The following is a 14,760-nucleotide window of genomic DNA, read 5'->3' as shown; positions in this document are numbered from 1 at the left end:
TAAGTGCCAGAGTGTCAGCTCTGGAGTCAAACATAGTTGGGTTTTATTGGAAAAAATCTGCTGTCTTTCTTTGCATTTACAATTCCATTAATTAGCCGGGTAGTGGTAGAGCATACCTTTAATCCCAGCACTCGGGAAGCAGGGGGATCTCTGAGTTTTGGACCAGCCTAGTCTACAGAGTGAGTTCCAGGACAATAAGCTACACAGAAAACTCTTGTCTTGAAAAAAACCAAACCAAAGACAAGATTCCAGTAATTAGAAGCTATAAATAAACCAGTGTTAGAAATTGTGAAATGTATAAAAGGATACATTATATGACCAATATATCTCTGTGTGATTTGAGTGGTTCCTGCCTCAGGAGGAGTGGAGGTGTGGTCAAGTCTCTTGACCTCTCCTAAGTGGTTGGTAAATGTTTATTCTTAGTACTGCGCTATTGTCACTCCTGTGTTGTTGGACAGAACTCTCTATATGTAAAAAGCTTTCAGATTAGAAGAAACATTTTCTCCTAAGTTCCCAAGACCTTTTGGTAGTGTTATAAGCAAGCAGTCTAGGAGACCCAACAGGACAGCTCCACATTCATATCCAGGCTTCACTGCTTTCTGAGTGGACAGAAAAATAATTCAGCTCTGCTTTCTGAGATCATAAGTGGAAATACATGTCAGCTGTCACCCTGAAATGCTTGGTGCTGAAAGGGTTTCGGATCCTGGAGTTAGGGGAAATAGCTCAATCAGTAAAGTGCTTCTCACACAAGCATGAAGATGTGAGCTTGTTCTCAGCAACCACAGAAAAGCCGATGGTGGTTTACAGTCCCAGAGACAGTGATCAGCCTATCTAGTCACTGAGCCCCAGCCCAGGTGAGAGGCCCTTCTCATAAAACAAGGTAGACAGTGGCTGAGCTTGACTTCTGGCACACATGCACAGAAGTGCATGCTTGAGATTATGAGGTTTTTCAGATTTGAGAATATTTGGGTAGACTTTAGTGGTTGAGGGTCCCTAATTTGAAATATCCCCAAATCCATTTTAGAGTACTTCAGATTTCAAAACATTTTGGACTTTAAAATTTTAGATTGGGATATTCATAATTCTGTACCTTACAGAATTATAAGGATTATCAGAAATAACTATAAAGGGTCTAGAGTGGTTTATTTAGGGGTTGAACATATGGTAAGTAGCAGATACTGTTAATATGAGCAAAGCTTGTCATGTGTGGCTGCTTTAGCAGATTGTTATTTGAGATAATACTTTTGAAGTGCTTACCTCAGTTGCAGGCACACAGTAATTGTAGTCACTTATTTTAGCCAAGTTACCAGTATTGAGAGTGCTTTTCAGCCATGGGCATTTTGTCATCTTGGAGACATTTAGCAGTGTCTAAAGACACTTCTGATTGTCTTTATTTCACTTTTGCTCACGTACAACTGTGTGGAAATATAAGTGGGCAGTTACTTTCATAATAGCAGCCTCTCTGTAAGCCCAAAGTGTAAGCAGTGTTTAATTTTTCTCCGAGGGCATTTTGTCCATCAGTGTGTTGTGCTGGCTATCACTGCTCATTCTTCTTCTTCAGAGATACTTGATAGTTGTGTGTGACCCTCATTACGTCATCTGAGTGGAGAGCAAGAACCAAGTACAGTTCCCAGAGAAGTGCTCAGTGGATGCTTGTGCAGGTCTCAGCTGATGAGTGTTTTAGTTCTAACTACAGGTAGTAAATGCATGGGTTGTTGTAAACCACAGTTGCCTGTGCTGAGCCTAGTTGCTCCCCACCACATACTTTCATTGTACTAGCCCTACTTAGTCACTTGAATGTTTAATCTATTTCGTATTTAAATCATTCCTTTTAACTTAATTATTTAAAAGAAAAGAACTTGTTAAAAGTAAAATCTAGTTTGGCTTCCTGTAGATAGAATACAGGTTTAAGATACTCTGGCATCCTAAACCACATCATATATTTTAGAATTCAGATAATTCTTTTTTTAGTTGATTTATTTTTATTTTATGTGTATTGGTGTTTTGCCTGCATGTATTACTTTTTTTTTTTTTTTTTTGGTTTTTTGAGACAGGATTTCTCTGTGTAGCTTTCGAGCCTATCCTGGCACTCGATCTGGAGACCAGGCTGGCCTCAAACTCACAGAGATCCGCCTGCCTCTGCCTCCTGAGTGCTGGAATTAAAGGCGTGTACCACCAACGCCCGGTACCTGAATGTATTTCTATATGAGGGTGTAGAATCTCTTGGAGCCTGAGTTCCAGACAGTTGTGAGCTGCTGTGTTGGTTTTGGAAATCAAACCCTGGTCATCTCTCCAGCTTCTAAAAATTCTTTTAAGTGTACCATTTTGGACTTAAACATACTATGTTACATTCCTTATAGTATCTGAGGCAGATCCCCTAAGAAGGAAAGTGAGTATTTTTCTCCCATGAAGTAGCTGAACACGTGTTGTGGGTGGGGTGAGGAGAAGAGGTCTATAAATAACCTGTGTCAGCTCAGGTCAGGTTTTTCTGCCAGATGAGGGAAGTTCAGGTCAGTTTTTGCCACCAAAGGAGCTGTAAAAGTTTTTAGTTTTCAGGCTGTTTTGTTTTAACTTCAGATTTGGGGATAAGGCAGTTAAAGTAAGAAAAGCCAATGGTTGTAATTTCTCTGTAGATGGCTAGGGAGGTGGCTCAACAATTAAAAACACTAGCTGTTCTTGGAGAGGATCGGAAGACAAAGTTGGTTCTCAGCACCAGCATAGCAGCTCACAATCACTTGTTACCCCAGTTCTAGGTGCTCCAATGCTGACATGGGCAACAAGCCACACATGGTGCTCGTATATACAAGCAGGCAAAGCACTCATACACATCTAAAACTTTAAAAATTTGGGTCTTTGTTTGTGAGACAGGGTCTCCCCTGTGATCCTGGTTGTGCTGAAACTTGCTATGTGTGCCCTGCCTCCCACATGATGGACTAAGTGCACGCATGGGCACACTCAGCTAAAGAACTTACCAACTACACTCAATGGAACCTTTATGAATAAATAACTACAAACATGTGCCCAAACTTCTTATATAATGTTTCTTGAAATCATAAGATTTTAACATTCTTCTGTTTTATTAGTCTTTTACTAGACATGGGGAAAATGATTATTAATAATAAAGTAATTTGGTGCTGGAGAGATGGCTCAGTTATAAGCACTGTCTGCTCTTCCAGAAGACCTGGGTTTAGTTCCCAGCACCCACAGCTCACCACAACTGTCTATAACTCCAGTTCATTCGTCCTTCCTTCCTTCCTTCCTTCCTTCCTTCCTTCCTTCCTTCCTTCCTTCCTTCTTCCCTCCCTCCCTCCCTTCCTTCCTTCCTTCCTTCTTTCCTGAAAAGTAGCAATAAAAATCTTCCACTGACAGTGACAAAGGATAATGCCCCTCTACCATAACAGTTACTTAGACAAACCAGAATAGTGCAGACTCAGGCAACAATAGCTCATCTTTGTAAAAGTTACCTTAACAGAATGTAGTTGTTAATAATGCAAATTAGTGTTAATTTATTTTAGTTAGCACAGTCATTTTATTGTGATCAGAGTAAAATTGTTTTGTGGTTTGTTTTTTTATTGTTTGTTTGATTTTGGTTTTGGTTTTTCCAGATAGAATTTCTCTGTGTAACAGCTCTGGCTGTCCTGGAACTCGATTTGCAGACCAGGCTGGCTTTGAGCTCACAGAGATCTATGTGTGTCTACCTCCTGAGTGTTGGGATTACAAATGTTTGCCACAGCTGTCTGGCGGGTACTTTGTGTTTTCTTCACACTGTCTTTGGAAATCTCGTGTGTCTCTCACTGTACAGCTTACCTCAATTCAGTGCTGCCACATTTCAAATTCTCAGCATCTGTGTCTGACGAGTGGTTGTTGACTTTGGAGCATGGCTCTGAAATCTAATGTTTGTGGTGACACTGATCTTAGAAGAGTTAGAAATCAGGCGTGGTGGCACATGCCTGTAATGTTACCACTTGGGCAGCCGAGGCAGGAGAAATGCTGGCTTGAGGCCAATCAGTCCTGCACATTAGCTACAGACTAGCTTCAGAAGCATACATAGAAAGACCCACTCTCCAAAATAACAGACAGGTCTGGGAGATGGTTCAGTGGGTGAAGCACTGGCCGTGTAACCACATGGACCTGGTTCAAATCCTGAGAACCCATGTTATTTATTAAAAAATTATTCTGTGTGTATGGGTGTTTGCCTGCGTGTATGTCTGTACAGCATTTGCATGCTTGGTGCCTGCAGAAACCCAAAGAGGGTATTAGTTCCTCTGGAACTGGAGGTTGTGAGCTGCTTTGTGGGTGCTGGGAATTGAACATTGGTGTGTTAGCCCAGGCTTTTAATATCAGCAAACAATAAGCAGAAGGAGTTGGATCTACGTGATCTACACAGCAAGTTCCAGATCAGCCAAGATGCAAAATAAGACCCTGGATTGTTGTTGCTTTTAGACTAAAGCTGTAAAATACTGGATAAAACTTGAGTTTGCTATCTTTATATTCTGACTTACATTTCCAGATATTCTACATTATCATGTCATTCTGTCAGTGTGCTAAAGGCTGTGTGTGTGTGTGTGTGTGTGTGTGCGCGCGCGCATGCGCGCGCACGCGCGCGCATGTCCGTATGTATATGCATGTGGTTGTGTGGTGCTAGGGAAGGAATCCAGGAGGTGATGTAACTAGACTATAAAAGTCACGAGATCAGTGAATCCACGTAGTAAAGAATGACGGCTGTTTTCTTGGTATAACAGTATGAAATCAAGTGTGGGGGGAAAATTACAACGAGAATAACCTCTCCATTATGACTCAGTGTTATTTATTATTGCTCAAGTGTTTCTCTGAACACTACCTCCCATGCTGCCTAAAGTATTTCAGCTATGCCCATTCTTAGGTAATATCGCTAATGAGTGATCATTGTGAAAGAACAAGTGATTGGACTTGAAGTTGCCATGGCATACTCACCATATGCATCGAATTTTGTTCCTTTTCCAAAATTCTGGTGTATGGTAAAGGATTGTTAAATACATGAGCCCATAAGCGGGCAGAATGAATAGCAGCACAGCCTGTGAAGCTGGAAAGCAGATGTTGATACATTGAACAGATCCCAGAGGCGGGTCCTAGGTGGGCTGGCAGTGTGGGGACTGCACAAGATGAGTTTCACTGAACACTGGGGCCCCGCCCTTCACACAAGGATAGTAGATGACTGTTCTGGGGTGATATAGAGACAAAGATGTCTAGTGACTGAGTGTAGAGTTCACCTCAGAGTTCATGCTGATTACCTTCCAGGAACCCTGTCAGCTCCAGGAAGCTTTAGTCAGCTCCTTGGGAAGTTCCACTTGCAGTCAGGAGCCAAGCATCACTGGCTTTCTGAGGAAGGACTTTAATATGGCTGATAGAGACCAAAGGAAGCAAAGGAAAGACAGTATGAAAAACAAAAGAACTATCATCAAAATCCAAAGAAATGGGTATATTATGTCCTTGAGCAAAAATAGGGAGCTAAAATAAGAAAGAACAAGATGATGTACAAGGTCTCCTGAAATTCAAAACACAATGGCTGGGGTAATTTCGCCCCTGGTGATTGTATCTGTGGCTGTGAATACAGTGGATGTGACATATTTCTCCTCCCTGAACACTCGCCACCCTTTGTCTTTGCTTCTCTCTCCTCTTACTGTAATAGCTGTGCTATTTTAAAATCGTGGTATTTGGTGCTGGAGAGATGGTTCAGTGGTTAAGAGCACTGCTCTCTCTTCCAGGGGACTGGGTTCAATTCCCAGCATCCAAATGCAGCTCACAACTCTGACTCTAGTATCTGACACCCTCACATGCAGGCAAAATACCAATGCACATAAAATAAAATAAATTTTAAAAACTATATTTGCTCTTGACCTTTCAAAGACTAAGCTTTCATTTCTTAACTCTATCAACTATACATAAAATCAGTTTCACTGTGTATGCTGTCTCTTGTCCCATCTACTGCTGCTCCCTGGCACCCATCCTCTAGAACTGTAAAACCTAATGTGGAATTAAAAAGAAAGAGAAAAGCAGTTTAGTGAAGCCTTTCTTTAGTAAAGATTAAAGTTCTGGTCCTTTCTGCTGCGGTCAGGATAGAAGATGTTCCCCTGTCGCCAGTGATAAGCAGAGTGTGGCATCTTGGGGCTTCGCTGGGTCCTGGAGACTGATTCACTAAGAACACATATGACATTGTAGATGTGTACATTATAGATAACTATAATGAAAATTTGTTAGACTGGCTTGACTTTTTTGTTTGTTTGTTTTTGTTTTTCAAGATGGTCTCTTGTGTAGCCCTGGCTGTGTTAGAACTCACTCTGCAGACCAGGCTGGCTTCAAACTTACAAAGGTCTGCCTCTTTCTGCCTCCAGAGCACTGGGATTAAAGGCATGCACCACCAATGCTTGTCTCTGACTTGACTTTTTAAAATTTGGTTTAAAAAAAATTGTTTTTACATTTATTTTGTGTGTGTGGACATGCATGAGGAAGTCAGTGGACAACTTGAAGGAGTCATTTTTCTCCTTTGTGGGTCCTGGGGATTGAACTCCAGTGAACCTAGGTCACACAGCTTTGCAGCAAATACCTCTACCCACTGAGATGTCTCAGGCCTCGCCTACCCTGGCTTTCAGGATAATCTGAACTAATGAGTTTTCTTTCTTCCTGATCTAGGCTGTTGACAAGTATTTTAAGCTGCCTCATGCTTCTAGTAAACCACCCCGGATTTCAGGAAGCCTTATGGACTCATCCTACAAAACATTAAGATTTGCCTTCAGGGCCTCTCTGAAAACTGCTATCTACCGCATAGCCACCACGTTTGGTGAACATCTGAAGTAAGTTTACCCATCTGATCCACATTGATGGCCTATCTCAGGAGTCCTCTTGAGAGCTGGGTATGAGAAGGTTTATGGATTGAAAACTTTCTTATAGGTCCTTGATGGTTCTCTGTGAGTAGAGCTTACATATGGACTTAGTATTTATATTTAAAATTTCTGTTTATGACTGTCTTTGGGGATTTCTTCCAAAGACAGAAAGTTGTAAGAGCAGCAAATATGATATATATAATTGTGATATATTTAAGTTACCAAAAGATCCTTAAAGGAGGAAAAAAAGTCCTGACTGCCCTTTCAGAAAAGCATATTAAAAATAATTCTCTTTTTACATTTTGGTCAAGAAACTGAGACTTGGGTACTTGGGTGAGCAGAATATTCCATAAATGAGGCTTTGGCGCTTTGTGAATCATGCTGGAAAAATACAGGCAGATCACAACACCTTCAGAAACTGAACCAGAGAGAAACCACAAGTGCCAGGCCTGTTTATATTTAGTTTCATTGATGTTTACTGCTTTGCTCTCATGAAATGCTCTAGCTGGACAGGATGAAGGATACTGGTTTCCTAACTAAGCTGTGTTTATTGTAATTAGAATGAGTTCTAGAAGGCATGAGAGACTGTTCTGCCTTTTTTTAATGCAGCCAGTAACAGAGTACTGTGTATGCCTGCTTTTGTCCACAGTACAGGGCAGTGGCAATAGCAAATATTCCCGGCACACTTTGGTTCTGTAACCAAATGGTCCTGTATCATTGAGACATTTACTTAACTGTTTAAAAGCAAACAAAAATCATGTATTAACGTCTAAACCTGTGCTATCTAATATGATGGCCATGGATTGTAGCTTTTTGTTTTTCTCAACCATTTTGTGAGGGCAGGGGTTATCCTAATTACACAGGTGTGTCAGCACAGGCATAGAACAGTTAAATCTTGTCTGGTAGTACATTCATGTTAGAATGTGAACCTGAAAGGAGGTCATGCTTGCTCTTAAAAATTCTGTCCTCTCAGGCCTTTCAGGTGGTGGTGACACTCTTTTAATCCAGCACTCGAGAGGCAGAGGCAGGTGGATTTCTGAGTGCAAGGCCAGCTAGGGCTACACAGGGAAACCCTGTCTCAAACAAACAAACAAAATCTGTCCTCTTTCCATTTACAGCACTAGTCTGCCTCTAGGATATGAACTGGCATAGAAGATGTGCTCAAAATCACTCATTGATACAGAATGATCAATCAAGAGTATATGTGGGTGTCTACTGACAGCAAAAAGCACAGAGCATGGGGGTACAAATAAGGATTTTTTTTTAGCTAAGAAAGGTAGACAGATGGCAAATTGAAGGTTATGAGAATGAGGTTCTGCCTTTCTCCTTCCTCTGAGGAAAGCCATATTTTATGTCACTAGCACCGAAGAGCAGAGTCAGAACAGAGTGGTACACTCGGAAGAGTCTTAGCTCTGGGTTTCTGTTTGGCTACAGGATTGCTGTCTGTGGTTGTGGGGAAGTTACTGAAGCAGCTTAGCCAGGGTCAGGTCATACAGGTAGTCAGTTATAGAGCCAGCATTCAGACCAGATCTTGCTAACTCTGGTTCTAGCTGCACTCTTAACCAGTGAGCCATGTGGTCCCCAAGCTCTGAACCTGTAGATGGTATTTAGGCTCCCACTTTGTTTTGCTTGGTGTTGATAGAGAAAAAAATGGAATTGTCCATCTATGTAAAGCCCATCATACAATATGTGTTATCCCTGTGTAATATCTAATTATTCATCCAGTGCTCCACTCTGAGAACCAGGTACAGATGAGGTAAACTCTTTGGTTTTTTTTGTCACAGGGTCTCTCTATGTAGCCCTGGCTGCCCTGGAGCTTGCCATGTAGACCAGACCAGCCTTGAACTCAGAGATCCACCTGCCTCTGCCTCCTGAGTACAGGGGTAACAGATGTGAACCACCATAGCCAGCTCCAGTGGCTCATAACTAGGCAAATTTGGTTTACTTCTAGCTTATAACATCAAAATGTACTTGAGTGGCAGAGCTTAGAGCAATTCTCTATCTGCTACTGGAGAGTTATGGGGCAAGATGGTGGTTGGTTAGCGACAGCCACCACGTGAGCACCTTCCTGGGTGCCGTGTTTCACAGTGAAGTGGCTCCATTAGAGGTTTCTTTGTGGGGTCAGGAAGCAGAGATGATGAAGAGGCATTGTAGGATATTCTGTAGCGAAGACATTAAAACAAGACTTCTGTGGTACTGAAAAGGGTGTTCTTCAGCTATTTTATCATTCAATGGTGATTCTGTTGTTAATTAAGAACTTGAAAATCTCTGGGTGTGGTGGCACGCAGCTTTAATCCCAGCACTTATGAGGCAGAGGCAGGTGGATCTCTGACTTCAAGGCCAGCCTGCTGTACAGTGTGAGTTCCAGGACAGCCAGGGCTGTAACAGACAAACTCTGTCTCAAACAAAACAAAACAAAAAAATAGAAAAAACCCAACATTTTTGTTATATTCAATTTTTGTTCAAACGTTTACAAAGAAGTTGTGGACTAGTTGTAGGGTATATTTGCCTGCTTTGTGCCAAGATAATGTGCTTTTGTGATGGAGAGTGGAGGGAGAACTGAGTCCCCATCCATAGCATAGTGTATGTTCAAAGGGAGAAATAAATCCAAGCCACCAAGCTGTTACCTTTGAAAACGATTAATGGAATCTATTGTGTTTTAACCAAACATTTTAGTTTAAAGGATTTTATATTAAAGGCAATTCAAATACTCTACAATTCAAAGATAATGTTTGAATCTGGTTTGAATAAAATAATAAAATCCAGAAAATCTACTGCAGGGCTTGGAACTCTGCACAGCAGGTTCCATGGTAGAGCAGGTTAGAGCGATGCCTGCACTTGTCATTCTGAATTTGCTCTGGTCTTTCAGAAGGTAGAAACATGCCATTGCCCAATGCGAGCCCTTGCCTTCATTAGATTGAAAAGGGTTTTCATCCAGCTTTTTCAGAAGTACTAAATAAGTGAAGATTTCTATTCATTTTTAATTGTTTTGAAAAATATTGACTCTGCGCTCTGTGGTTCACTTAATATGCTTAATGTAAAATAAAGCTTATGCTTTGCATTTATGTTTCATTTAGTGCTGTGCAAGCATCTGCAGAACATCAGAAAAGACTTCAACAGTTCTTGGAGTTCAAAGAGTAGTTGAGTAATATAAACTGTGTTCATTACCCTGCTGATACAACTACAGATGGGACAGTGAGTGTTCAGCATTCTTGGATCAGAAGAAAATGGACTAATTAGATGCTTCCTTTGTCGTGGTGCTTGCTTTGAAAACTATACTTTAATGGGAGAAATCATGGAAAGAAATTCTCAGCAGAATAACCGAAAACTGCCTTTTCTGTACCAAATGCTTTTTGTGTGTGTGGTATAATAAAATCTTTATTCAGCTTTACAGGAGCATCTATGGCAGCCGAACTGTCTCTCGCTCATATAACTTGATAATAATTACTCACAATTTTTTTAGAATTTACTTTTGAAAAGAGTGGAGCCAGCTCAGAAGTTAAAGTAGGGTGACTTGATACTGTCTTCCTAATCACTTTAAGAGTTTAGCTCTTTGTAAACTCAAAATACATAAACTTAAGATTAGTTTGTTTACTAAAGGATAAAAATGGTAACAGTGGAGAAAAATTCACAGTAAAAATATTGTCTACAGGACATATTTTGTTAATCTGTTAGGTTGTGTTTTTGTTTCCAGGGACAAATTAAATTTGCATGATTGTCCAAAAAGAGTCTCAATTTACAGATGCTAACTCTATATAAAGGAATGTGGAAAAATTGAGTTCTTAAGTTACTCGATTAAACATTCACATTTGGTTTTTGAGAAATAATTGAGCAACATCTATGAATTCATTTTGTATTATGCTAGTAACCGATGAGAATATGGACATTTCCCAGCCAGTTTTGCTTTCTGTTTGAAGCAACATTAAGCGATTGGCAGAGGTTTTCAAATGAGAGAAAAGGTTTTGTAAGAAGACCTTGGAAGCTTCCTATTCCCCTACTGTTTGTCTTTACCAGATCAAATTATGTTGTGAATCTAGTCTGTCTTCACACAGGGAGCAGCCTCAGCTGTGTTAACTGGCTAATTAAAATATAATAGGACAATCCTTAGAGCCAGAAACACATAGTCATCAAGTGCTGAGCAAAGACAGGATGTCTGAGGGCTCACTGTACTCAGGAGCGTGTATGTCCCAAATGTACATGTGGTCATTTTATGACTTATTAGATCATTTCTTTGGAGATGAAACATTGGAGGTCCTGCTGGTAGATATTCATTGGACTAGCTTTGGACCAAATCCTCCTTCATAAATCCTTTCCTGTTATCTTTCCCTCTAGTGTCCCCAAAAGATTTCCTTTCAAGTATTGTATATGAATCTTAAATGTGATGTGTATGCCTAACCTTTGTTGGCCTCATTGATGTATTATGTCTTTTGGTAGTGTATTTTAGCTCCAAAACCTATCACCCCTTCAAGCAACACAGGGCAAATTATAAATGAAGCCTGCTAGCTTTAAGAGTGTCCTTTTGGGACAATTCCCCAATTGTCAAGTTTTGGGTCTTTTAAGTGCCCCGTCTAGCTTGTGTGCTAAGTTGACTTGACCCTTTTTCAGTGTGAAAGTTGGATTTCCAGTGTGTCAGTTTCTTACGGATGACAAGAGAAGCATGGCTAGATAATGGAGAACTGTTGTGTTCTGTGAATTAAAGCCATAAGCTTTTTATATTCCCTGGTTGCCTCTGACTGAAACATTTCAGGAGACAAGCCCTTAATCTTTTGTTTCCATAAAGAACTGTGGCATGTAACTCACAGAAGAAGGCGATTCCTTTAAACTTCGACTTACATCTATGAAATGTCTGGTTCATCTTAGGTTCTTGCCATTCTTACGTCCTCTGGGTGAAAGTGTATTTGATAGCAGTATGAATATTTATGGGTGTGCTGTGTATGAGATAGAGACTACACTGTGTCTGCCTGGTGGGGAGCAAGGCACTGCCCTTCCCTTTAGCTCTGCATTGTATTTGGAAGGTGGAAGGGATCAACCATTTTCTCCATTCTATGTTAGTGGGTGTGGGTGTTCGTGAAAGGCACCTTCCTTCCTGCACCAAGGAGGACCTGGGGGCGGCCGAGAGGAGAGAAACATTTCCTTTGGTGAAGTTTCGTCCTGCTGACAAGCCTACTGATGTGATGGCCTGAAAATTAGAGTCTTTGAAAGCCTTTCTCTGGCTGTGAGTACAAAACGTGATTTTATCAGCACCTGTGTTTGTGAGTAATTGGACATACAAAGCCACAAAACTGCTTTTGCAGAGTAGTGGGAAACTTCTAGAATAAACCTTAAATTGGTGAGTAGACATGTTGAAGTCACTGGGTTCCTGTTCTGGATTTCTTCATGAGTGTTTGTGTGTCTTCCTATAGTAATAACTATTTATGATAATCTGTTTATATCCTTTTGTATATCATTGATACTGAATTGGTAGAATAAAGTGACAATTCTTAACTGAGACTATTCATTGAACTCTGTGAATCTCTCTGTGTGTTTCCTTAAAACCATCGCAGGTTAGCCTCAGAGTTGTTGCTCATAAAACCTGGGCAGGGGCTAACTTTTTGAGTAACCTGCTTTTGCCCTTAGCCAGTTGGTCTGCTGGGTGATCTGCGTTTAGTAGTAATTTCAAAGAGCCTGAATTCTAAAAACCTTCTTTTTTTTTTGTCTTGGCTCTTTCTTCCAAAACTAAACAAAGAATGCAGGTGCTGAAAGCCGTCTCTTAACAGAGTGTTCTTTTCTTGCCAAAATAGTATTTCTAAACAGATTGGGTTCCCCAAGCTAGCAGTTCTGTCTGTCAGCTTTCCTTAATTAGTTTGAACTTCACCTCTAGGTAGCTGGGTAGTAGGCCGCCTCTTGCTCTCCCAACCCTCAAGCGTCTTTTCAATTGAAACCCTTAACTACATTCATCAGGTACCAGTCCAACTACTCTTAGCAAGTTGTTTATTCCAATGTTTATGAGTGTTAGAGCCTAATTAATTAGTTTGAAGACAGCCTTCTGTATGGCCAGGACTGGCCTCAAACCCATGGTAATCCTCCTGCTTCAGCCTCCTGAGTGCCAGCTTCTTTCTATACAGGTGTGTTTCATGCCTGGCTTCTGCCCATCACTTAAAAGTAAGCTGAGGTTACAGGAATGTACCACCACTCCCAGTGAGAATTTGCCATCACAGCAGTGATGAGACTGTTAGACCTGTAGGACCTGATTCTTCTTCCCTTTACCCGACTTTCACTTTTTGCAAACTTTTAAAAAATTTATTTGTGTGAGTATATGCCATGAGTGTGAAGGGCCTGTGGAGGCCAGAAGAGGGCCCTGGACCCCAGGAGCTGGTGCTACAGGTGTCAGTGAGCTATCTAACTAAGGTGCTGGGAACTGAACTCAGGTCCTCGGGAAGCATAGCAAGCTGCTGAACCATCCCTCCAGCCTCTTAGACTTCCCAGCCCCGGTTCTTTAGAACAATCTTCTTTAACCTTCCCACATAATCCATTTATTTCAGTGTGATCCCTTACCCACTCCCCACCCTCCCTCACTGAATGTTTGGTCATTCTCCTTTTGGGCCTAGTTGGTATCCCCACCCCCACACCCACCAAGACAGGGTTTCTTGGTAGCTTTGGAACCTGTCCTGGAACTCGTTCTATAGATCAAGGCTGGCCTCGAACTCATAGACATCCGCCTGCCTCTGCCTCCCAAGTACTGGGATGAAAGGTGTGCACCACCACTGCCTGGCTGGGCCTAGTTGGTATTGAATCAAGCTGAGCACAAATTTGCCTCCTCTCAAACACTGTAAGCTCTACTCTTACTCTGATTTTAATCACTACCTTCAGTAAACTTTTATCTGCAATCCTGAAACTCAGGCACGATTCAGTCTCATCTTCCGGAGCTTTTCATCTTTAAACATGGAATGTCCTTAGGTGTCGGGGTACTAGCCCACTCTGCTGTGTTTCAAACAACTGTGGTTGCTGCTTGCCATTGGGTCTCATGTTCCGTTTGTCCTGCACCCACAGCTTTCCCTGGATACTGCTGAGTTTTCCTCGTGAGTGATCCCTCTGGTAGAGTGGTTTTGGAAATCCTATGTGATATCACTGACAGAAATAATTGGGAGATGGCTTGTCAGTCACAGATCATGACTTAATGAAGCCATGTTGACTCTTGATTTATTCTTTTGTCCCTGAATCCACTGGTAATAGTCCATTGGTTCCTTCCTAATAGTATCATCGCTCTTAGTTACAATTTCCATCCCCAAATTAGTATAAACTAGACAGGAAAGTTTATCCTCAAGGCACAGAAAGTGTCAGTGAGCCAAAGTATAGATGGCATCTAGCGCCCCCCCCCCCCCAACTCGAACACTCAGTATCTCTATGTGGTTCTCTGCTTTCCCTTCTTTCCCTGCTGACTGGCTTTCTGCTCCTCCTCCAGCTGCCCTCTGGCTCCCGAGTTTATGTAATGGAAACTGACCAGCTGTTTCTGAATGCCAGCTGAATTCCTGATGGAAAGAAATTGGTCCGAGTGGATCAAGTGTCAGTTATGCCCTAGGCAAGGTCACTCAGAGCTAGCATGGCTTCTGAAAAGCCTACCTTTACCGATGAGAGCAAGGTGGACGGGAGAGATGACAGGAGACAAAATTAGGGACTCCAGACCTTCAAAAAGAAAGTTGTCCTTTTTTGAAAGGATAACAAGGAAGACCTGTTGTTTAAGCTGAATTAAAATGATCTCCATCAGTACCTCCAGATCCTAGCAGAAGCTGCCACGATCCTCTGGAGGGAGACAGCACCCTAGGACTGATTCCCAAAGTCACCAGGCACAGGAAGACAGCAACTTGAGAGAAGCAACAAAAGCAACAGGCCATTCACATAGATGCAGAGGGTTTCCCCGATA

At 41.6% G+C, this 14,760-nt stretch overlaps 1 protein-coding gene across 3 annotated transcripts in view; it reads left to right on the top strand.

Moving 5' to 3' along the window:
• Nucleotides 1–12,350, top strand: part of Ndc1 (NDC1 transmembrane nucleoporin) — a 49,796-nt gene extending 37,446 nt beyond the window's left edge. For all 3 annotated transcript variants that reach the window (XM_027402379.2, XM_027402378.2, XM_027402377.2), the window contains 2 exons: nucleotides 6,670–6,830; nucleotides 9,938–12,350. In XM_027402379.2, coding sequence (XP_027258180.1) covers nucleotides 6,670–6,830; nucleotides 9,938–10,001 — 225 coding nt within the window. In that variant the 3' untranslated portion in view covers nucleotides 10,002–12,350. The remainder of the gene's footprint in view (nucleotides 1–6,669; nucleotides 6,831–9,937) is intronic.
• The last annotated feature ends 2,410 nt before the right edge of the window (nucleotides 12,351–14,760 follow it).

Source organism: Cricetulus griseus, chromosome 2, assembly GCF_003668045.3.
Source record: "Cricetulus griseus strain 17A/GY chromosome 2, alternate assembly CriGri-PICRH-1.0, whole genome shotgun sequence".
In the NCBI taxonomy this organism is placed as follows: Eukaryota; Metazoa; Chordata; class Mammalia; order Rodentia; family Cricetidae; genus Cricetulus; species Cricetulus griseus.
The sequence above is the reverse complement of the archived record's forward strand: the minus strand, read 5'-3'. Positions and strand labels throughout refer to the sequence as shown.